Source organism: Thamnophis sirtalis, unplaced genomic scaffold (genome assembly GCF_051295495.1).
Source record: "Thamnophis sirtalis isolate CommonGarterSnake01/CBP01778 unplaced genomic scaffold, rThaSir2_p1.2 scaffold_8, whole genome shotgun sequence".
Taxonomy (NCBI): Eukaryota; Metazoa; Chordata; class Lepidosauria; order Squamata; family Natricidae; genus Thamnophis; species Thamnophis sirtalis.
Genome location: NW_028261388.1, coordinates 15056541 through 15081324, shown reverse-complemented (window position 1 = coordinate 15081324; position 24784 = coordinate 15056541). Strand labels below are relative to the sequence as shown.

General features: G+C 43.4%; 1 protein-coding gene across 1 annotated transcript in view; it reads left to right on the top strand.

Moving 5' to 3' along the window:
• The window catches only part of PGR (progesterone receptor), a 100346-nt gene that overhangs the window by 11235 nt on the left and 64327 nt on the right, over positions 1 to 24784 (top strand). The window contains exon 2 of the mRNA XM_087721124.1: positions 2064 to 2215. Coding sequence (XP_087577250.1) covers positions 2064 to 2215 — 152 coding nt within the window. The remainder of the gene's footprint in view (positions 1 to 2063; positions 2216 to 24784) is intronic.

The window sequence follows — 24784 nt, the reverse complement described above, 5'->3', positions numbered from 1 at the left end:
AGAACTAGCAGTCAGCTGAAGTGGCCTGCAGTACTGCACCCTAACCACTGCACCACCTCGGCTCAAGCCATGTGATCCTGTCTACCATTTAACCATCTTTCCAAACAGTCAACATGTTTCCAGTGTCTTTTCCCCCACTTGGAACTGAACCCAGAAGGACATTCCTTCCAACAGAACGATGCTAGTGGGTAGAATACTTGAATGAGGTCTAAAAAATATTGGCATATTAAAGTTGGATGTTGAGGTTGATTTACTCCATTGTTTTTTAATCTAGTTTGTAAAGAGATGGTCTGGGGAAGGCTTCTGAAACCACAGCTTCTTTTCCAGGCCTGTTAATTGACAACGAGCTGTTGGAAGAAATGTCCTTCTGGGTCCAAGTGGGGAGAAAGACACTGGAAACATGGAGGCTGCTTGGAAAGATGGTTTTTAATGGTGGACAGGACCACATGGTTTGAGGTGGGGGGAAAGGGAAGAGATGCTGAGACTGCCCTAGTTTTATTCCCTCCCTGGGCTTTTGAATTTGAGCTTGTATTCTGATTGGTTGTCAGACTCCCATGGGGCCATGCAGGGGCAATTCTGTAGGCTGTCCTAAGTCCCAGGCTTGGTTGAGCCTTGCTGGGTGATGCAATCTTCCCAGGTGCCCTGTGGCGAGATGGGTAGAGGGCTAATCCTCTCATGTCCTGAGGGCCATGTCTTAATCCCTTCACCCTGGGGCTGAAGGAGATGGGCAGGGAGCTGCTTTGTCTTTAAAACACGTTTCTCCTTTTCTCTTCCAGGGAAACATAATATTTTGCCTTTTTAATATTTCCTAGATTATTTCATTCTTCTAGGAGAGGGGTGGGTACTAACTTTCTACAGAGCCCAAGAAGTGGAAGAGAAGACTGAGTAAATCTATAGGGATGGAATATCCTGTTGCTGTTGCTCAACTGAGCAATTTTGCTCTTGGCTTCCTCTCTGGAAACCCTGAGCTAGAGACTTCCTTTCATGATATGAGGATGTGCTTCTGTATTTTGTTGTAAGATTCCCTTCTTAATAAAACTTGATGTCTTTATTCTTTTTTTAAAAGGAATATGCAGACATGTAAGAGGGGAAATTCTGAACTGAATTCTTGGATGTTTAAGCCAAGACGGTTCTAATGCTAGAAGTATTTATTCTGACATTTATTTATTTATTTGAAATGTACATCTTTTGGGGGCATCTTTAATTTGCCTATAACTGTTGTGGTCTGCCAGTGGCCAACGGAGCTGGCAGCAGATTCAGACAGTGAGGAAGTTGGGAAGGAACATGGGCCAGTCCTGGAGTCTGGGGAAGGCTCTGATGAGGGCTCTGTGTCAGAGGCAGAGAGGGGGCCAGGGCCGTATGCCAGTTATCAGCTGCCTTCAGAGTCAGACATCAGTGAGGCAGACAAACAGCTGGAGCCTGTTCCCGGTGTGCGCATGCACAGAGTTGCCAGACGAAACAGCTAAAGAATAGGGGTCGACTTGGGAGTAAGACCACAGGTGGACGATTAATGGCCCCTCCCAGAGGAAATAAAAGAGGAGCGAAAGGGGAGTGGGGTTTGCAGGAGACAGTTAGTTCACTTAATAGGTTCATGACTCTCCGAGACTCCTACCCAAGTTCTGCAGATATCGGCCTGGCAGCTCTCCAAGCCAGATAAGGTCTGTGACTGTAAATCCTCCCTTGAAAGACTTTGTTGGATGTGAATGAGCAGAATTCACTATAAATTAATAAAAGGGTTTTTTGTCGGGACAAGGAGTTTGTTTCATGCTCTTGGGAAGCCTGAGTCAGAACAATAACCAGATCTTCAACCCCTTATGTATCGTAGATGGAAGCAGATGAGCACTTACAAGAGACAGTTTAATAGCTCCCTCCAAGAGCTGTTGTATTTGTCCTGCAACCTAAGAGGGTTGACTTGTGTTCATAACTCTTTGGAAAATCTCCCTTATTTATCAAGCGCCTGCTCTGTTTTTTTCTAAACCCCTCAGGGTTTGATTATCCTCTGTAGACTAAGATTTGCTTCCCTCTTAACTTTCGGTTTCTTATTTTTGTCTATTTTGGTTTAGGTCTGATGCCGAAGCTGGTCAGAGCCCTCAATATGGGTTTGAACCTTTGCCCCAGAAGATCTGCCTTATCTGTGGTGATGAAGCTTCTGGGTGCCACTATGGCGTCCTCACCTGTGGAAGCTGCAAAGTCTTCTTCAAAAGAGCAATGGAAGGTATTCTTTTTTTTTATTATAATAATTTTATTTTTTATTACATGGATAACATCACATAACAATAGAAAAAAAAACAGAGGGAAAAGGAGAGAGAAAAAAACAAGGAAAAAAACCCCATCATCACATACAATATGTCATTTGATCGCAGGTGCATCCCTACTACGTTTCCCCCCATATACACATCTCTCTGTTGTATATTTAATAGACACCACAATAACCTAGGGTTTAAAAAAAAGGGGGGGGAGACAAAAAAGACAAAAAAAACCCATCATCACATACAGCATGTCGTTTGGTTACAGGTGTTTTAACATCTGCATCTTCAAATAATATTTACCGTCTCAATTATTTCATCTAATATAACTAAAGGCCTCATTTTCATTCTACAATATATATTCAGTTAATATTAGCATTATTTTTCCACAGAAAGTATACTTCTATTTATTGTTAGCCTTGCATTTCATACCAGCAATGGAAGGTATTCTTACAGTGTTTTCTTCTGGTTGCCTTAATTTTAAACTGATATTTGTTGGGAGACAATGGTATGCCAACAGCATTTCAGCAAGAGAGAGAGAGAGAGAGAGAGAGAGAGAGAGTGTGTCTGGATATATATGTATGTGTCTGGGTGGGTGTGGATTTCTAAAAGGAGGTAAAGGAACTCAGGTTTAGCACCACCGACACAGGTGCTGATTGTAGGAAAGAGTAGAAATTGCTTGTGTGGGTGAAGAGGGAGAAGGAGAGGGAAGGGAGGGGGAGGAGAATTTGGAGGGGGAGGAGGGGTTGGATATTGTTTTTATAATATGATCCTGTGCATATAACCCATCATGTTCAAGTAGAACAGGGATCCTCAAACTACAGCCTGGGAGCCAGATATGGTCAGCTGAAGCCATTAATCTAGCCTGCAAGGGACCTCAAGGCTCCCCACTTACATCTCTGGAGCTAAGCAGCCGCCATGAGAAAAAGTTGGCAAAACAGCTCAGTTCAAATTGGATCTGACCAAGAAGGAGGCTCAGTAGAAGCACCTCACTGAGGACTACAAGCAAAGGCTTTCCAAGCAGAGGAAAGGCCTGTAAGAGTGCAAGGCCAGGGACTAGCACCTGGAGGCTCAGTCAGCTGAGATGGTCAGCCAGTTCCAGGCCATGATGCAGTCCCACTGGAACGAGGCCCTCCGGCTCTTTGCCACCAGCGGCACTTCCCTCCAGCCTTCGCCCAAAGCTCTGCAGCAGGGGGCTGAAGGAGACCCCAAGTCAGAATTTCTGCCCCCCCTACGACCCACACAAAAAGACCCCGAAGGGGGAGACTCTCTGCAGAAACAAAACCATTCATTGCACGTAGTTTGAGGACCCCTGATTTAGTGCAATATAAAAAATGCAAATAATTTTTCTGTGGACCACCAACATTTTTTCACGGATCACCAATGGATTACTGGTGATCCGCAGACCAAACAGTTGGTTATTGCTGCTGTAAAGCGGTATATAAGTCTAAGTGCTATTGCTGTTATCCTGTACATAGCAAGGTTAAGAATAGGATTTTTTTTAATATTTCCACTCAAAACTTCACAAAATCTCTTTAGGCTGCATTCAAGAACACTATCTTTAATTAAAGATGACATGTGCCGTATTGAAGAGGCAATGCTTAATTATTTAATTACATAATTATAAAAATATCTTTGAGAGAGAGGTAACATGTACTATACTGGAAAGGCAGTGCTCAATTCTTTACTTAATGATATCATTATTTAAAAAAACCACTTTAGGAGAGACTTATCTTTCTTTCTGTGATACACAGGAGAAAAGCTTCTTTTAAGACAATGCCTGACTTAATGCATGAATCTATTGCCTGAAAAGTAGGGAGGGGGGGAATCTTGTTTCAGAAACGCTGCTTTTCCCCAGCTGTAAATTTTATTTGACACCCTGTTGAGTACAGTTTTCCAACGTGTACCAAATATCCATTCGGTAGCTGGCTGGCGGTATCGTCCTTCCACCAACGGCTGTGAAAGAATTGGTCTGGATTGCAGTAACTGAACATATTTAGCATGCAGAAGGTCAAAGGTCACTGACAAGAGCTGGGCGACACATGATATGAAAGATTTCGCTCCAAGAAAAAAAACTGTGCCGTCCCATTTGTTTCCTTTTTCTATAGCAGAGTTGATTTTCAACTGTTTTTAGGCATAATAGAAGATTGCGCTCAGGGTTATTTCAACTCCCTTTAAAAAGTTTATCCCTTCCCCAGCTGCCTGTCTGTCTGTCTGTCTGTCTGTCTGTCTGTCTGTCTGTCTATCTATCATCTATCTATCTATCTATCTATCTATCTATCTATCTATCTATCTATCTATCTATCTATCTATCTATCTATCTATTTCACCTCTACGATAAGTGTGCACCCCTCAAACTAAGATTTGGATTATTTATTATTTTACATGATTTTTGTTTCCCGAGACATGGGACAGAAGCAAGCATTCCTCCTCCATGGCTCACTCCAGATTATTAAAATGTGTACCTAAACAGATCTGTGTGGCTAGAGTTACATTTTACATTCCAGGCATTTTGATAGAAATCAGCGCAGCTTACTGAATGAGTGGTGTGAAAAAAAACCGCCTAGCTTCAGAGGGATTGTGCTGAAGCTTCCTCTTCTGACCTAGGCTTCCCAAGAGCACGAAGCAGACTCCTCGTCCTGATAAAAGCTCTTTTATTTCGGTTAAAGGGCATTCCTCTCCAGCAAAGTCCTGGCAAACAGTCTTTCATGAGATTTCACAACTACAGACCTTTATCAGGCTTGGAGAGTTGCCAGGCCGATATCTTCCAAACGCCATGCTGTAGCAGACAATACTTGGCAAGAAGTCGGGAACAGATCTTCACCTAATGAAATGACCTAATTGACTCCTGCAAACTCCCTTCCCCTTTCGCTCCTCTTTTATTCCCTATGGGAGGGGCCATTCATCATCCACCTGTGGCTTTACTCCTCAGTTGGTCCTTGTTCCTTAGCCGTTCCTTTCTCCTGGCATCTCTGCACATGCACACACTGGGAACAGGCTCCAGCTGTTCTTCTGCCCCATTGATCTCCGACTCCGAAGGCAGCTAATAACTGGCATACGGCTCTAGCCCCCGCTCTGCCTCTGACACAGAGCCCTCATCAGAGCCTTCCCCAGACTCCAGGACTGGCCCATCTTCCTCCCAAATCTCCTTACTGTCTGAATCTTCTGCCAGCTCTGCTGGCCGCTGGTGGGTCACAGTGCTGTGTGGCTAGGGTTACATTTTACATTCCCAGTCATTTCAGTAGGAATCAACACAACTATGAGTATGTATGAGTGTTGTGAAAAAACCTACTCACTTCAGAAGGATTGTGACGGTTTCCTAACAATATATGTGTTTCTGTCTGATGCTAAAGGAGAGCAATCGGAATGAAAGGTAGAGATTGTAACGCTGGGGACTTACTTCTGTGGGAAAATGCTTTGTGGAATATCATGAGTCTTTCTGAATAAATATACTTTTGTGCTTTTAAATATAGCACGCAAAAATACTGTTGGATTTTAGCCCATAAATGTACATGCTCTACTACTTTTTTTTAAAGATGCCACAAATTTCTCTGTTGTCCTAATGGAAGTAATCTTACTATCATATTACTAGGCAATGATTTGTTTAGTGACTGTTTGAAGTTATAATGGCACAGAAACAAGTGATTTAGCGTGTTTTTTTTTCCACACATACTACCGTAATCATAAATTTATATCCTAAATAGCTGATTATTTATGATGATTGCAGAGTCCTGGGCTTCATGTGATCACCTTTTTTACAACCCTCAGATAACGTCAATGGGCTTAACAACCATGATTCACTTAAACAACATGCTCTACTAACTTCACAACTGCAATGTTTACCAGGGTTGGTGGGATCCTACCGGTTTAACAACCGGTTTGCTGAGCGCGCATGCACAGTTTAGAGAATATTTACCTTCCAGATTGTTTCTTGGGAAGGAAGACAGCTGAGGTGCAGCAATCCACTCTGGAACGAACTCCCCGTGGAGATTCGTACCCTCACCACCCTCCAGGCCTTCCGCACAGCCCTTAAAACCTGGCTGTTCCGACAGGCCTGGGGCTAAAGACTTGCTGCCCCACTTCGAATGGTATGATTGTTGTGCTTTTAACTATGTATGGTTTTTATGTTTTTGTAACTCTGTTTGTATTTCCCCTCCCTCTTTGAGTTGTGAGCCGTCCTGAGTCCCTTTAGGGAAAAGGGCGGCATACAAATAAATTAAACCTAAACCTAAACAACCCAGCTGGGAAAGATAAAGGTAGGTAAAGCGCAGGAGCGGGCGCGTGGGCCCACACGCTAGTGGGAGTGAACCGATTCGCTCCCAGCTGATCTTCGAAGCTACCAGTTCATCTAGTACAGTGTTTCTCAACCTTGGCGACTTTAAGTCTTGTGGACTTCAACTCCCAGAATTCCCCAGCCAGCGAGAGCTGTACTTGTCTTACCTGATGGGTTTGAAATGAGCATCCAAAACTTTGTTTTCCTCTTCCCCCGTCAACAAGTATGATCGAAAGATAAAAAATTGGAAGGCTTTGCCCTCGGGCCAGTCATTCTCTCCTAACCCAACTAACCTCAGTTTCACCGTTCTAGAGAAAAGAGGAATAAGAAACTGCATTAGGTAGGGTTGCTGCCTTGAGTTACTTCTTCAAAACGATAAAGGCGGGTCCCAAAGGTGCTTTTTCAAGAGGCAGCTGGACTTTCTGGTTTGTCTTTGAACACGTTTCGCTTCTCATCCAAGAGGCTTTATCTCTTGAAAAAAAGCACCTTTGGGATAACCGTGACCTGGATGACTGACAATCTCCATAGACAAATAAAGGCGGGATAATAAATAAATAAATAAATAAATAAATAAATAAATAAATAAATAAATAAATAAATAAATAAATAAATACCGTATTTTTCGGAGTATAAGGCGCACCTTCCCCCCCCTAAAAGAGTGCGGAAATGTTGGTGTGTCTTATACAACGAATACAGCTATTTTCAGCCTCCCGAAGCCCTGCCCCAGCATCCCATTTTTTGTGAAAAACTGGGGAAAATTTTGACTTTTTTTTTTGCAAAAATGGATGTGTTTTTGCCTCTCCTGAAGACGCTGAACCCTGCAGAGTGCTCCTGGGGGCCGGGGAGGACAAAAACTTTTTTTTTCTTACTTACCTCTTCAAAATCTTGGTGTGACATATACACCGTTGCTTCTTATAGTCCAAAAAATAGGGTGGGTAAATAAATCCAACCAACCAACCAACCAACCAACCAACCAACCAAACAAACAAACAAACAAACAAACAACACACACTTTAATGAACTGCAAACTTACTGTTTTTTAAAAAAAACAAAAACAATGCTTAGCAGTTTTGAAAGCCAGAAAGTTGGTTGTTTTTCAATAAAACTTCATCAAGATAACCAGGGCTGATTGCATTGCTTGATACACTAAAGTACAGTTAATTAAACTGTATGCAGGGGTGATGGGTTCCTTATTCCCTATCTCTCATTATTTGGATGAGAGCTCTCACACGTTTCAAGTGGCTTTGACTTGTATCTTGAGCAAGCCATGGTTTTCCACATTCTTGGTCAAACTAGCAACTTCCCAGAATTCTACCCATGGGTCAAGCTGGGTGTGAATTTTTGAAGATGAATCCTAGAAGATCTGGAAGATATCAGCTGGGCAGAAGCTGTTTTTAGCATACTCTTTGATGACTCAGATTATGTTGATATTGATAGTATACACATACACTATGTAGTATACACTATGTGTTGTTGTTGGTTTTTTTGCATTTTTTGACTGCACAAGATTGAAAATGAAGGTGGATCCTTGCTGACTTTGTTCCTTAAGGCTACCTTTTGATTTGTGGCACAATTAAGTGCTGGTCTGCAGCAGCTTAGCTTGTACATTACTTTTAAACAGCTTTCTTCTGGTGCCATTTTTGTGCCCCATAAATACAAGGCAGGTAGGACTGCCTTAATTGCAAGTGTCCAATTTATTTAACGTGAGTATTTTCTTTTTAATAAATGTCATGCAGTAATGGATAAAGTGTGCCTTTCCCCAAAGAAATGAGCAGCATCAATCCTGCTGTTAATTCTCGGGTCAAAACACAATCATCGGGGTAAGAGAGTGAGGTGAAAGTCACAAAGGAGGTAGAAATGGCTAAGAGTACCAGCTGTCTGAATGAAGGAGCAAATAAATGAATTTAACACATTGGCTACAGAGGAGCTGATAACAGGGAGATTATTTCTCTCCTCGAATTGGAAGACGGTGAAGCTAAATGTCTATGGAGATTCTCAGTCATCCAGGTCATGGTTGTCTCAACGGAAGTTTTTCAAGAGGCAAACAGACTTTCTTGTTTTTCTTTGAAGATGTTTTGCTTCTCATCCATCAATGCTTCTCATCAACTCTGAAGAAGCTCCTTGAATGAGAAGCAAAACTCTTCAAAGACAAACAAGAAAGTCCAATTGCCTCCTGAAAAAGCACTTTTGGGAGAAGGTAAAAGTGAAGGTTCCACTTGCCCAAATGTGCTAATCGCTCCTGACTCTAGAGGGCGGTGCTCATCTCCATTTCAAAGCAGAAGAGCTAGCGCTGTCTGAAGACATCTCCGTGGTCATGTGGCCGGCATGACTAAATGCCCAAGGCACACGGAACGCTGTTACCTTCCCACCAAATGTGGTTCCTATTTTTCTACTTGCATTTCTTTCGAACTGCTAGGTTGGCAGAAACTGGGACAAGTAACAAGAGCTCACTCCGTTATGGGTCACTAGGGATTCGAACCGCCGAACTGCTGACCTTTCTGATTGACAAGCTCAGCGTCTCAGCCACTGAGCCACCACCTCCCCAGTCCTCGACTTACAACAGTTCATTTAGTGACCGTTCAAAGTTACAACAGCACTGAAAAAATGTGACTTTTCCCCCAGTTGCAACTTTTGCAGCATCTCCCGGGTCAAAAATTCAGATGCTTGGCAACTGGTTCATATTTATGACCGTTGCTCTCCTGCTTGGGTGGGGGGGGGGGTTGACTAGATGTCCTACAAGGTCCCTTCTAACTCTGTTAATCTGTTAAAAAAATGGTTCTGCAACCTTCTGACAAGCAAAGTCAGTGGGGAAGCCAGGTTTGCTTCACAACCGGGTTACAAATTTTATCAACTGCAGCGACTCACCTAACAACTGCGGCAAGAAAAGTCGTAAAATGGAGCAAGACTCACTTAAGACATTTCTCAGTTAACAACATAAATTTTGGGCTCCATCGTGGGTCACACAGTTGAGGACTATCTGTACTACTTAGGTCTGATCCTGTGTAACTTTTTCAAGCTCAGATATTGAAGGCTTCTTCATTTTTGGTTTCCAGGAGTGGAGATTGACAGCTCTCATACCAAAATCCTTGAAACCGCTATGCAAATACAGACAAGCTTTATATTTTATTTGCATTGTTTGTGGAGGAAATAACTTGCAATGAATTTGAATTTGAATTGAATTTCCTTTATTTGTATGCCGCCCTTTTCCCTGGGGGGACTCAGGGCGGCTCACAATTCAAAAAGGGAGTGGGGGAAAGACAAACAGTATTCCAATATGGAAACAATACAACATATTAAAAGAGAGCACAACAGTCACACAATTCGGGTGGGGTTGAAATCTTAACCCCAGGCCAGCCGGGACAGCCAGATCTTTAAAGCAGCGTGGAAGGATTGAAGGGTGGTGAGGGTCCGAATCTCCACGGGGAGTTCGTTCCAGAGGGTCGGAGCAGCCACCGAGAAGGCTCTCCTCCGGGTAGTTGCCAGTTTGCACTGGCTAGTAGATGGAATTCGGAGGAGGCCTAATCGATGCGATCGTATCGGTCTAGTGGAGGTAATTGGCAGTAGGCGGTCTCTCAAATACCCAGGCCCACTACCATGAAGGGCTTTATAGGTGATAAGTAGCACCTTGAAGCGCACCCGGAGATCGACAGGCAGCCAGTGCAGCTCGCGGAGGATAGGTGTAACGTGGGTGAAGCGAGGTGCACCCACAATCGCTCGCGCGGCTGCATTCTGGAATAACTGAAATTATGGTATTGCACCTGTTCACATAAGGTCTGTAATATTGTTATTCTGAATTATAACTCTCATTCAGGATTTATTATTATTATTATTTTTTTGGCATGCTAGTGACTGAAAACTTTGAGAACTGTAGCTGTAGTGCCTCTGGCAAATATCAGGTAGAAAATGCCTATTTAAGCAAGCAAACACTATTAGGCATCCTAAATGTGTTTGTAGGTCTTTGGTTGTCACAAATATTTATGCCACAATGAGTTGGAATTAAATTAAAAAACTAAGTGAGCTACCGGACAAGGATAGAGCAGACATACTGCTATATAATCAGATTTATATCATATTAAACTTTGAAATAATTTACTGGGTGTAAGCATTCAACGCAGCTCAAGCTATACTAGGGCTGTCTTAATGCATGGGCCTGATGGGCACTTGCCCAGTGGGCCCCACAAGCATAGGGGCCCCATACTAATCTATGCATGTTAACCTTCAATGCACCTTGTGTCATATAAATACAGCAACATATTTATTACATTTTACTGCATTTTTAAATTATTACTAACATGAAAAAATATATCTTTAATTTTATCGACCATTTACATTTTTATTCCTGTGAGTAGTTGTCATAGGGGCCCCACTACATTGCTTTGCCCGGGGCCCTTAATGCTGTTAAGACTGCCCTGCTAGACAGTCAATCAGAAGTTATTGTTTCATCAGTACTAGACACCTTGAGGCCACAAGTATTAACAGAAACTTGAACTATGCCAGCAGATTAAAAGATTATCCTTAAAGGCTTTTCTTTCACTTCCCAGCACCTACAACAAGAAGGCAGCCAATTCATGCTGGGTGGGGAATTATGGGAGTTGAAAATCACACCTCTAAAAATTGCTGAGGTTGGGAAACGTTGCTTTAGCCGATTTACAATACAAGCTTGCCAATTAAGACTCATTTACACACAGACACACACGAATATGTGTGTGTATATATGTATATGTTGTATTTGTGCTGATAAATAAATAAAGGGAGACTAGTATAGATCTATTTCAAGCTATTTAGCTCTCATCAGCTAGCCATACCCTTACTGGGATTCGAACCTGTGCTGTATTGCATCTTAGGCAGATATCTTAACCATTGAGCCACAGGTCCTCCTCCTTATCAGCTGAAGCCAGGGAGGTAGGTATATATTTAGTGTCACAACCCCTGGTATGCTCCAATTATGGGAGGAAGCTAACTGCTTCCATTATCTGTCTATCGGCTCGTCACAAGAGTCCATCACGACAGAAACCCAATATTTTCACTGTTGCCTTTGTTACATTTGTTGTATTTGTGCTGATAAATAAATAAAGGGAGACTAGTATAAATCTATTTCAAGCTATTTAGCTCTCATCAACTAGCCATACCCTTACTGGGATTTGAACCTGCGCTGTATTGCATCTTAGGCAGATATCTTAACCATTGAGCCACAGGTCCTCCTCCTTATCAGCTGAAGCCAGGGAGGTAGGTATATATTTAGTGTCACAACCCCTGGTATGCCCCAATTATGGAAGGACGCTAACTGCTTCCATTATCTGTCTATCGGCTCGTCACAAGAGTCCATCACGACAGAAACCCAATATTTTTACTGTTGCCTTTGTTACATTTGTTTTATTTGTCTCAGCACAATACAATAAATGTAACAAAGGCAACAGTAAAAATATTGGGTTTCTGTTGTGATGGACTCTTGTGACGAGCCGATAGACAGATAATGGAAGCACCTCTTCTGGGAAGGCTGTCCACAAGGTACAGGAGTGTTTATGGGAATTTTTGACCATTCTTCCAGAAGCGCATTTGTGAGGTCACACACTGACAAGTTTACGTGGCCTACCACTTCGTGGCTGAGTTGCTGTCGTTCCCAAACACTTCCAGGTTCTTATAATACAGCTGACAGTTGACTGTGGAATATTTAGCAGCAAGGAACTTTCACGACTGGATTTGTTACACAAGTGGCATCCTATCACAGTTCCACGCTGGGATTCACTGAGCTCCTGAGAGCGACCCATTCTTTCACAAATGTTTGTAAAAACAGTCTGCATGCCTAGGTACTTGATTTTATACACCTGTGGCCATGGAAGTGATTGGAACAACTGATTCTGATTATTTGGATGGATGAGCGAATACTTTTGGCAAAATATTGTAGATAGATAGATAGAGAGGGCGAGCATGCTTACTCTTGGATCTGAAGCATGCTTACTCTTGATCTGTAAAAAAAGGACTGTATTACAGAATTGGAATCAAATTTTATTTAAACAGTTAATTGTCTAAGATCAGGACCAGCTACGTCAAAATGAACCAGCTGCCTCAGGGGACAGAATTTTTAGATGCCGTGAAAGGAAGCCAGTTGATCTGTTAATGTTTTATGTTTATTACTAGGGTTTTCCCCCCGCTCATGTCCCAAAATATCACTTGGCTGACTTGGGATATTATATATTTTGATCTGGGGATCTGCAGGGGGAACCACAAGAGGTGGCTAAGTACTGCAAACCGCACAATATGTTGATCTGATCCTGATCGTGACCAAACCTTTACTTTCCCCTAATGAAAAACAGAAATTAATTCAGGCTCTGGACTGGAATAACGCATATGCCAACACACACAAGCCAAAAACATTCCAGACAAAAAAAAGGAACATAGGTTTAAAGCGAAAGCTGTACAATGTCAAAGAGTACAAATGTCAGCAAGTGTTGGTGGACAACTTCCTTTTCTCCCTATAATCAGGAATTCCTATGAACCAAATGTGGAAGCACAATGGCATCTGCGTGATCTTACAGCAATGAGGTTGGCCCTCATATCCTCCAAGCTGTAACAGGTTCAACCCTGGTGAAAGGGTTTATATGACAGATCTTATCTCCAAAGTTGCCTATCGTGCTAGAAAAGGTGGCAGGGAAGAGAAAAGGATGACCAGAAGCAAAGAGGATGGATTCAGTTATGGTATTGATCCATTGGTGGGTTTCAAAATTTTTTAGAACCTCTTCTGTAGGTGTGGCCTGCTTTGTGGGAGTGGCTTGCTGGCCATGTGACCAGGTGGGAGTGGCTTGCCAGCCATTTGACTGGGTGGGCGTGGCCAACTTGTAAAATGTGGTGAAACTCACTTAAACTCTTGCTTAGCAATCAAAATGTTGGATCACAAGCTCTGGCATTTGAAGCATGCAAGTCTTAAAGCTGTCAATTTATAAGACCCTTGAACCCTAACCCTTTAGAAAAAAACCCAGAGGTGTTCAAACTTGGCAGCTTTAAGACTTGTGGAGTTCAACTCCCAGAATTCCTCCTCTCGCTCTTCATCTTGATGATGTGCGGACGGGCGGGGGGAGGGAGCTGGAACCGGTTCTAAACAGCACTATAGATTTGTGGAACCTCTTCTATAGAAGAGGTTAGAACTGGCAGGAACCCACTCCTGTATTGATCAGTGCACCATCAGTGAGAAAGCCAAAAGAGAAATCTAAAGAAAGAAAGTAAATGGAGAGGAAAAATAGGGAGGAGATGGAATATTTGCATTCAGTTTTGGTCGCCATGATACAAAAAAGATGTTGAGGCTCTAGAAAGAGTGCAGAGAAGAGCAACAAAGTTGATTTTAAGGGACTGGAGGCTAAAACCTATTGGAAGAATGGTTACAGGAACTGGGTATGTCTAGTTTAATGAAAAGAAGGACTAGCAGTGATCCAATATTTGAGGGGCTACCACAAGGGATGCGGTAGCTCAGTGGCTAAGATGCTGAGTTGATAGATCAGAAGGTCAATGGTTCGAATCCCCAGCGCCGTGTAATGGAGTGCGCTCCCATTACTTAGCCCAGCTTCTGCCAACATAGCAGTTCGAAAGCATGTAAAAATGCAAGTAGAAAAATGGGAATCACCTTTGGTGGGAAGGAAACAGCATTCTGTGCATCTTCAGTGTTTAGTCATACCGGCCACGTAACCATGGAGATGACAGCACTGGCTCTTCGGCTTTGAAACAGAGATGAGCACCGCCCCCCTAGAGCCAGAAACGCACAGCATGTATGTACGGAGGAACCTTTACCTTTACTTACCACAAGAAATTGGGGTCAACCTATTGTCCAAAACACCTGAAGGCAGGACAAGGGGCAACAGATGGAAACCAATCAAGGAGAGGACCAACCTAGAACTAAGGAGAAATTTCCTGACAGTTGACAGAACAATTAATCAGTAGTATAGGGTTTCCTGCCTATTTCCTGCAAGGTCCCGAATGAATATTATCATTCATGCATTCGGAGGAGCTGATTTGTCTTTGTTGTTTGTCTGACGTGGACCTGAATATTTGGATTTCCTTGTGAATTCACTTGTGAGGTATTCCTAAAGCCCCAGCAGGCGGGGAGGATCATAGGCTGAGAAAGTAGCAATAGCAATAGCAGTTAGACTTATATACTGCTTCATAGGGCTTTCAGCCCTCTCTAAGCGGTTTACAGAGTCAGCATATTGCCCCCAACAACAATCCGGGTCCTCATTTTACCCACCTCGGAAGGATGGAAGGCTGAGTCAACCCTGAGCCGGTGAGATTTGAACAGCCAAACTGCAGAACTGCAGTCAGCTGAAGTAGCCTGCAGTGCTGCATTTAACCACTGCGCCACCTGAGGTTAATATGAAAGGTTTTGGTACAGGTTGAGCTTGGCATTTCACCTTCCTGCCTTTTGTGAATATTTGACTGCACTCAAGGAAAGGAGAAGCAGCAGAGACCTGTTGGTGGCCCGCCAGTGGAGCTGGAAGCAGAGTCAGACAGTGAGGAGGTTGGGGAGGAGCATGGGCCAGTCCTGGAGGCTGAGGAAAGCTCGGATGAGGGCTTTGCATCAGAGGCATAGATAAGGCCAAGGCTGTCTGGCAGTTCTCAGCTGCCTTCGGATCTAGACAGCAGTGAGGCAGAGGAACAGCTGGAGCCTCTTCCCAGTGTGTTCATGTGCAGAGCTGCCAGAAGAAAAGAACAGCTAAAAAAATCAGGGTCGATTTAGAAATAAAGCTACAGGTGGACGGTGAATGGCTCCTCCCATACGAAATAAAAGAAGAGCAAAAGGGGAGTGGGCTTTTGCAGGAAACAATTCATTTGTTCGTTCGTTCGTTCATTTCAGGAGTGTGAAGATCTATCCGTGAATCTCAGAGACTCTGTGCCAAATCTTTCCTTGCACAGCACTGCGTTTGGAAATATATTTACATGGCAGCTTTCCAAGCTAGATAAAGTCTGTGTTCATAAATTCACCATTGAAAGACTCTATGCCAGGCCTTGCTGAATGTGAATGAGAGGAATTCACATTCGTTCAATAAAAGGGGTTTTGTTGGGACCAGGAATCTACTTTGTGCTTTTGGGGGAAGCCTAGATCAGAAGAAGACCCTGGCATGTTTCTCCCCACCCCCCAACTCTGCCAGAAATGGGTTCTCCCAAGGCTCATCGCGCTGGTGCCACTATTTGCGTCATGATGCCGTGAGGTTCATCGCCCCATTGAGCACCTTTATCACCTGTTTTCTAATTTACCTAATTAAAATATGTAAAATTAACACATTTTATCTCGGAGGTTGATAATTTCCCAAAATTTGTAGACCAGTGTTATCAAACCACTCCACAGCATCAACATATGATTGCCCCTACACACGTAATTGCCTTAAAGAAGATTGACCTCACAAGTAGTTTTGTATCTCGTAGTTGCATGCACAGAATGTGGAAATGAGAACTTGAATTTGAAAGTCTGCTGGACAATCACTGAGTGGATATTACATTGACGTAATGACTCAGGCTTGTTAGCTCTGTGACTCTGCATTCTGCACCAAGGCTAACTTACAAGTCATTTTCAGATACAATGCCAAATGGATAAGAGCAGGATTTTAAAAAAATAATTCAGAGCTTTTTTTAGTGATTGCTTTTCTGGGGGGAAAGTACTTTATCATATAATCTGAGACTAAATGACATGAAATTGGAATTGAAATATATTCTAAAATTACTTGATGGAAGCTCAAATTTGTACTTTTAGTCTGAGAATATTGAGAGGAGGGGAAAAAAGGAGAGCATTTAACTTTTTCCCTTGATCACTGCGGTTTCTGATTATGATTATTTTATTTGTTTCATTAATTAATATGCCACCCTAAACGTAGCACCCGTGGAGTCTTACAGTGGCAGAAATAGTCACAAAAGTTGATAAGAACTTTCCTGACAACGTGAACAATTAATCAGTGGGATGGCTTGCCTCCAACATTTGTGGGTTTTTAAGAAGAGATTGGATAGCCATTTGTCTGGAATGGTATAGGGTTTCCTGCCTGAGCAGGGGGTTGGGCTAGAAGACCTCCAAGGTCCCTTCCAACTCTGTTATTCTGTTATTGTCAGATCCTCTCCATTAGATAATTAGGAAAGAAGACCACGAGACTCCACGAGTAGAAATCAAGTGTACTTTTACTAATTATAAATGATTAAAGGCATAGCGAAGCGAAGTCTGATTATTTAGGCGCGAAAGCAATTGATATATAGAATAGCCCATTCCCCACCCCTTGGCATCACAGTTACAGTCCAATCATAATTCTCCCAAGTGTCAGGTGTGAGATAACTTCAAAAGGCATCACGAAGATGGAATGTCGGTGCCGTTAGTCCTGGCGGGAATCTCCTACGCACGCGTAGTCCGACAGGCAGCTGAACTCCAGAACCTTCCTCCAGCACAATGAGTAACCCCTCCCAAATACCATGCCCTCCCTCCCCGTTTCATGGCAGTCGAAGCAACAGCAAAGCAGAGGCTGACAGTTATTCTATTCTACATTCTGCAAAAGCCGGATCAAAGGAAGAAAAAAAACAAACCCATAGCAACAACAGAAAAACACCCTAGCATTAGTTACTAAATCAATTGTAGCAGATTGAGTTTGGTCAACAAAATAAATTATAAGCTATTGTCTCAAGCCACAGCGTGTAGGTTCATAGAACCTACAGTGGTTAAATGCAGCACTGCAGTTCAGCAGTTTGGCTGTTCAAATCCCACCAGGCTCAAGGTTGACTCAGCCTTCCATCCTTCCGAGGTGGGTAAAATGAGGACCCAGATTGTTGTTGGGGGCAATATGCTGACTCTGTAAACCGCTTAGAGAGGGCTGAAAGCCCTATGAAGCGGTATATAAGCCTAACTATTGCTAACTATTGCTAAACGAACTCACGACAGCTTGTAGTTTGTGAATCATGGAACTTGGCACTCCTTTCAACTTAGCGCTAGCTTTACCCATAGAAAGTTGGTCTGGGGTGAATATATTTATTCGTTTGTTTGCTTGTTTAGTTTCTATAGCTGTCCAACTCAACCAGGTGACTTTGGGTGGCTTAAAATTCTGAAATTATAAAGCAATTAAAAAAATTAAAACAATAAAAACACCCATAAAAACAAACAGAATAACAGAGTTGGAAGGGACCATGGAGGTCTTTTTTTTTTAAGCAGATTTTTTATTATTATTTTATTATTATTATCTACAACACCTTGCAGTCCTTATATCAACATTGTCATACCTGTACATGTATATAATATTTCGCTTCTATATTTACACACTTTATACACAGTTCTATATATATTTATATATATTGTTTTTTGGCTTAATTAATTTTATTCCTGTTTTGCAGCCATTTGGACCAATTGTTCCAAATTTCATAATATTCTGACTCTTCCTTATCTTTTAATTTCAGTGTTAATTTGTCCATCTCTGCACAATCCAAAGTTTTTTTTTATCACTAATTCATCCGAGGGGGTATTATTTTGTTTCCAGCATTGGGCAAATGCTATTCTAGCTGTAGTTAGCAGATGTGTTAATATGTACTTAATTTTCTTTGTATATTTCCCTTTGATTATTCCCAGTAGAAAGATTTCGGGTTTGTATTTTATCTGTTCTCCTGTGATTTCTTGCACCCATTTCCCAATTTTTGTCCAATATTTTTGTGTTTCCGGGCAGGTCCACCATATGTGATAATAAGTCCCTTGTACTTTTTTACACTTCCAGCTGGAGGTCTTATAATTCAACCCGTTGCTCAAGCAGGAGACCCTATACCATTGGACAATGGCTGTCCAATGTTGGAGGCAAGCCATTCCACTGATTAATTGTTCACGCTGTCAGGAAAGTTCCCCTTAGTTCTAGATTGGATGTAATCATTGATAATTTTCCATCCATTACTTTCTGTACTTTTATATATTATACTTACAATTTATTTTTTATATTTGTATGATGATTTAAGACTGTAATTCTGGGCTCAATCACAGTTGTAAGTCAAGGATTACCTGTAACCAGGGGTGGGCTGCTACAGGTTTGCACGGGATCGGGAGAACCTCTAGCTAAGATTCTGCAGAGTTTGGATAACCGGTAACTCTCACATCTGGCTGGCTCTACCCACTCCACCCATCCCGCTCCTCTCAGGAGTCTCCCTGTGGCCTGTTTTGGATGTCAGGTAAGTGCAGGGCCCACCCGGAGGCTCGGGGAGGGCAAAAAATGGGCCTTCCAGAGGCTCCGGAAGGCCAGAAATGGGCTTGATTCCAGCCTCCACAGGACCTCCAGAGCCTGGGGAGGTTGTTTTCGCCCTCCTGGAGGCTTGAGAAAGGCCTCCGTAAACTGGGGAGGATGAAAATATCCCGCCACCATGGTGTAGGAGGCCAACTAGGCCAGACCCACCATTGCCACGCCCACCCAGCAACCAGGCAGAGAACCCATTGTTAAAACTTTTGAAGCCCACCCCTGCCTGTAGCCATTGAACAATCTTGCACATCAACTTGGAGGAATTTTGGCCCATTCCTCTTTCTGCAACATCTCCATCTCAGGGATGATGGAGGGTCAGGAGGACTGGTAACTTTAGGTCTTTCCATGTTAGAATAACATTTTTTTTTTCATCTTGTGTGTTTCTTTGCTGATTCTTTATTGGGTCTGCTTTTCATGACTACATTTTATAGCAATAGCAATAGCAGTAGCAATAGCAGTAGACTTATATACCGCTTCATAGGCCTTTCAGGCCTCTCTAAGTGGTTTACAGAGAGTCAGCATATTGCCCCCAACAATCTGGGTCCTCATTTTACCCACCTTGGAAGGATGGAAGGCTGAGTCAACCCTGAGCCGGTGAGATTTGAACCGCTGACCTGCTGATCTAGCAGTAGCCTGCAGTGCTGCATTTAACCACTGCGCCACCTTGGCTCTTAAGTTGAAATGAATGTGTGTGCCTCAGGAACCCACTGTGTGTTCTGAGTCAGAGCACTGAGCCACTTCTATCCTTGCTGGTTTGCAGCAAAACTCTTCTAAACATTTTTTCCAGATCAAAGTTGGCACAGATTCTCTCCTTCAGATTAGCGTGAGAAGCTTCTTAGGGGCCTGCATCACTGGTGTGAAGGCTCATGACGTTGCTGACTAGACAATCATGAGAAACAATTTGAAAGAGATATCGGTGGGCATGGAGACGTGCGACACCAAGGCTCTAAAAACAAAATAGCATTAGTTTTCTCTTTAACACCTGAACCTGAAGTTCATGCTATGAAATAGCAATACCCAAAACACTTAGATGTATATACCGCGCCACAGTGCTTTATAGCACTCTCTGAGCGGTTTACAATGTCAATCCCCCAACAGGTCAGGCGTGTCAAGCTCGATTTCATTGAGGGCCGCATCAGGGTTGTGTTTGATCTTGGCGGGATGGGAGGGGGGGCATGGCCAGCTCGATGTCACTCGTCAAAGCTCCATTTTCGACTGCAACCGTCTTCTACAGCTCTCTGCTGGCGGAAAGAGAGTGTGTGGCCTCATCGGGACTGCAGGCGGCCATTGCGGCCAAAAACAGAGCCTGGGCAGGCCTTGCGTGGCCTCCCTGAGATCTGTTTTTGCTGGCAGGCTGGTCCTTCACTGTTTCCAGGGTGGCCCTGAAGGCCAGATCTAAGCACTCTGTGGGTCGGATCCGGCCTTTGGACCTTGAGTTTGCCCCCCCCACCCCCGATCTAGGTCTTCATTTTACCAACTTCAGAAGGATGGAAGGCTCAGTCAACCTTGACACCCATTAGGATCAAACTTCAGGCTGTGGGCAGAGTTAGCCTGCAATACTGCACTTTAACCACCAAGCCACCAGGGCTCAATTAATGTGGAAGGTTACTATGCAACAGACAGTTGTGACAACAGGTATCCCGGTAGGTGAAAGAGTGAGTGACATCCAATCCACTTGTCTTTTAAAAGCTACAAGATGCCATGCTAGTTTAGAACATATCCTCCTTTAGAATGGATGTAATACTAATCTGCTGTTGCTGTGGAAGTTCCCCACCAGGTAGGAGCCAACTATTCTATGAAATTATGTATTTCAGGTACTTGTATTTTTAAATTAGAGCCGAGGTGGCGCAGTGGTTAAATGCAGCACTGCAGGCTACTTCAGCTGATTGCAGTTCTGCAGTTCGGCTGTTCAAATCTCACAGGCTCAGGGTTGACTCAGCCTTCCATCCTTCCGAGGTGGGTAAAATGAGGACCTGGATTGTTGTTCGGGGCAATATGCTGACTCTGTAAACCGCTTAGAGAGGGCTGAAAGCTCTATGAAGCGGTATATAAGTCTAACTGCTATTGCTATAAATATTTTTTTTATCTAGCCTTCATTATTTCTGTAAGTAATTTATGGTGACAAACACACTATATGTCAGAGTTCCCCAACCTTTCTGGGTTGACAGCTCAGAGAGGCGTGGAGAGCGGGGGGGGGAGAGGGGATGGTTTTATGAGAAGGGCAAGCACATGTGTATGCGTATGCGCATGAGCGCTCGTGACATTTGTGATGACACTCTTACGAATGGGGCAGCAAGTGCCTGCAACAATGCTCACGCAAGTGGAACTGTGTATCTGTGTAGAGGCGTGCACTGGCTGGCCAATCATGTGGCCCGGTGGCATTAGACCACAGCTTGGTGGTGGGCCACAGTCCACAAGTTGGGGTCCCCTGCTTTATACTCCTTCCTCTTATTTTCCACACCACAACAACCCAGTGAGATGAATTGGACTGAGAGAGAAAGAGAGTAACTGACCCAGTAACCCAGCTGGCATTCACCATTTCACTGGCACTCAAACCTTTCTTGATTTCTAGCTCAGTGCCTTAACCAAACCAGACTGGCTCTCTATTTGTATGTTGCCATGTCTGCATTTGCATGCATCTTGTAAGATGGTTTGCATGGTCTAAGATAGTTCCATGCAATTTATCAAACTAGGCATACACAACTCAATACTAAAACATTCAAACACGGACAAAGTCTTTTCCATTCTAATTAGAATGTTTGAAAATCAAATATTCAAATAAGTAATAGTTGAAAACCAACTGGAGCGCTCAGATAAATTTAAAGTTTAAAGCAGCTTGAAACAAGTTAGCCAAGGCTTATCTGAAAGACCATCTAAGTTGGAGAATCTTCTAAGGAATAGGAAGATGCAAGTCCATAAACTTGGGACCAGCAACCAAAGTCCCTGCCTTCATTGTCAAATAACATACATAGTTACAAGCATTGTCTCTAAAGTTGATTCTTACAGTCTTAACCAATTCCTCAGATTTGGCGGCAAGGCTTAGATTCTAGATGGTTTAGGCTGTGGTGAAATAAAATGACCATCTCCTCCTCTTCCTCTACCACCACCACCACCACCACCACCACCACCACCACCACCACCTCCTCCTCCTCCTCCTCCTCCTCCTCCTCCTCCTCTACCACCACCACCACATCCTCCTCCTCCTCCTCCTCCATCAACCTCATCATCTTCATCATGACATTCAGCAAAATAATTCATGTGATTCTGACAGAGTATCGGGCAATACTTGTTAATTGGCTGGATTCATGGCTTTCTTCTATTAAGAAATGAATTTCATGTTCCAACAACCATCTACATCTGAAATAAATCAGTCATGTGCATAGTGATTTATGATCTCTTACTCTGTTTAGTTTCAGTGGTTAATTTGATTAAGAGATATTGCTGTGCTCTGCTTGCTCAAGGGATACCACTATTATTTCATTTTGTTCAGTTGCTTTTACTTCTGCTTTTGTACATTCTAGGTTGTAGCTCGGGGTGGGCTTCAAAAATTTTAGCAAGGGGTTCTCTGCCCAGTTGCTGGGTGGGTGTGGCTAGCATGGGCTTGGCCTAGTCAGCCGCCTGCACCATGGTGGAAGGGGGCCTTTTTTCCCCTCCCCAGGCTCTGGAGGCTTTTCTCGAGACTCTGGGTGGGCGAAAACAGCCTTCCCAGGCTCCAGAGGCCTCTGGGGGCTGGAAACGGGCTCCTTTCCAGCCTTCCCAAACTTCCAATAGGCCTGTTTTTTGCCCTCCCTGAGCCTCTGTGTGTGCCCTGCATTTATTTGCATCCAAAACGGGCCGTGTGGGGACTCCTGGGAGGCGCGGGTGGGGTGGGCGAGGCCAGCCTGGAGTGAGATTTGGGGGTTCTCTGAACTGCACAGAATCTTAGTTAGAAGTTCTCCCAAACCCCTGTGAACTCCCATCAGCCAGGTCACTTTGGTAGATGAGTGTTTTATATGTATGCATTGATTTAAGTTTTTGGAGGGTAAAACGAGCTTCGTTTTGGGATTTTCCTTTTCTGCTGTTGTAAACAGCCATCTTGATGTTGGGAGTTTCCCAACTCATGTATTCATTTTATTTACTATTCAATGTAATATTAAAAGAAGATAGATTGGAAAAAAAGATGAATATGTTTTTTAACTGGAGGAAGAAACATCAATACCACTATTCATGATTATTAAAATTGCAAGGGCTTTGCAAGCTCTAGTAATGAAAGTTAAGGACAAAAGTGAAAAAAAAAGGGGGACTAAAATTAAATATAAAGGAGACCAAACAGATACAACCCACCAGCTTTCGGAACTGGCAATGAAAATATTGAAGTGGTGGGTAGTTTTTTGGACTCAACCATCAGCAATAAAGGAGCAATCAATCAAGAAATATGACATAGACAAGCACTTAGTAGGACAGCCATGAAGGTCTTGGAAAAAATATTCAAATGCAAATGTCTGTACCAGGGATGTCAAACTTGATTTCATTGGGGGCCCTATCAGGATTGTTTTTGACCTTGGGGGATCCAGAGGGTGTGGCCAGCTTGACATCACTCGTGCCAGGGGCGCCTGTGGTGGACTGAATGCTCTGGCAGTGAAAACAAGCTCCTGAACTCAGTTTTTGGCTGCGACGGCTTCGTGCAACCCTCTGCCAGTGAAAATGGAGCTTGGGAGAGCTACCCGCGGCACTCCTGAGCACTGTTTTCAGTGACAGACACACCTCAGGCCGGTCCTTTGCTGTTTCCAGGCAGCTCCACGGGCCAAATCTAAGCACCCTGCAGGCTGCATCTGGCCTGCTGGGCTTTGAGTTTGACCCCCCTGTACTGTAGGGTCATTTGAGCCACATCTTTTGTGCCATAATTCAGAACTCTGGGGAAGGCTCTTATTTGCCTTCCTGCACCCAAATGGCTGCAGCCTGTTGTGTTGTGAGGACAAGTGTTTGTTTGCCTATTACTTGTAAGGTTATCAGAATGGAGATGCCACTCAACTCCATAACCAGATCCACTATTTCAACTGTGATTTATGATAATACTTGATTTCTTGCCTGGGGAGGGTGAAAATGGCTTCCCCCCCCCTCCCCGAGGCCCTCTGAAGGGTGAAAAATGGCCTTACGGGCAACCTGGAAGTTTGGGAACAGACTACCAGTTTGCCCATAGGGCTGTTTTTCGCCCTCCGGAGGCTTCAGGCAAGCCTCCTGAAGCCTTCAGAGGGCTAAAAATGGCTCTACGGGCAATCCAGAAGTTCAGGAACGAACTTCCGGGTTGCCAGTAGGGCTGTTTTTTGCCCACCAGAGCCTTCAGGAAGCTCCCCTGAAGCCTCTGGAGGGAGAAAACAGCCGAAAATGAAAGCCGAAGTCAGTGCGCTGGGTTAGCCATGAGCTACAATAGGAATTGCCCAACAAGCCCCTTCGTTGCATCAGGAGTCCAAACCTCAACCCAACCTAGCTCAGACAATCTCCTGGGACTTGTACATGGGAGTCTGACAACAGTTAATAGAACACATGTTCTTGCACAGGAACAGGAAGCTCAAGTTCAAAGCCCAAGAGAAGGTATAAATGCCCCCCCCCCCACTCAACTCCATGTAGTTAGGTATCCAGAATCACATGTGCTTGGTGTTCTGCTTCATCAATAAATGCACCCTTTTTCCAATCAGTCTCCAGCCTCCATTTTGTCTCCAGTGCCCTTCTCCTGGCTTGGAACTGAACCATTTCTTCCAACACTCGCTATATAGAAAAAAATATCGAAAATATTATAAATCAGAAAAAGTACTAAGCAACGACACTTAGAATTTGGCCTCCCAAAAAGTGTTAAATATATGGCTAATATTAAATGGTCTTGTGCCACTTCAATACCATTCTCCAAATTTGGAGTTAAGCAAGCGCCTAGCATATTTTTTTCTCTAATAGTCACATATTTTATCCCTCAAGAGATGCACAGGAATTTTCATGCAAAGGTCAAAGAAATGATGACATTGCCTAACTTCAGCATTCAATAAACACAAATATTTAGCCTGCGATGA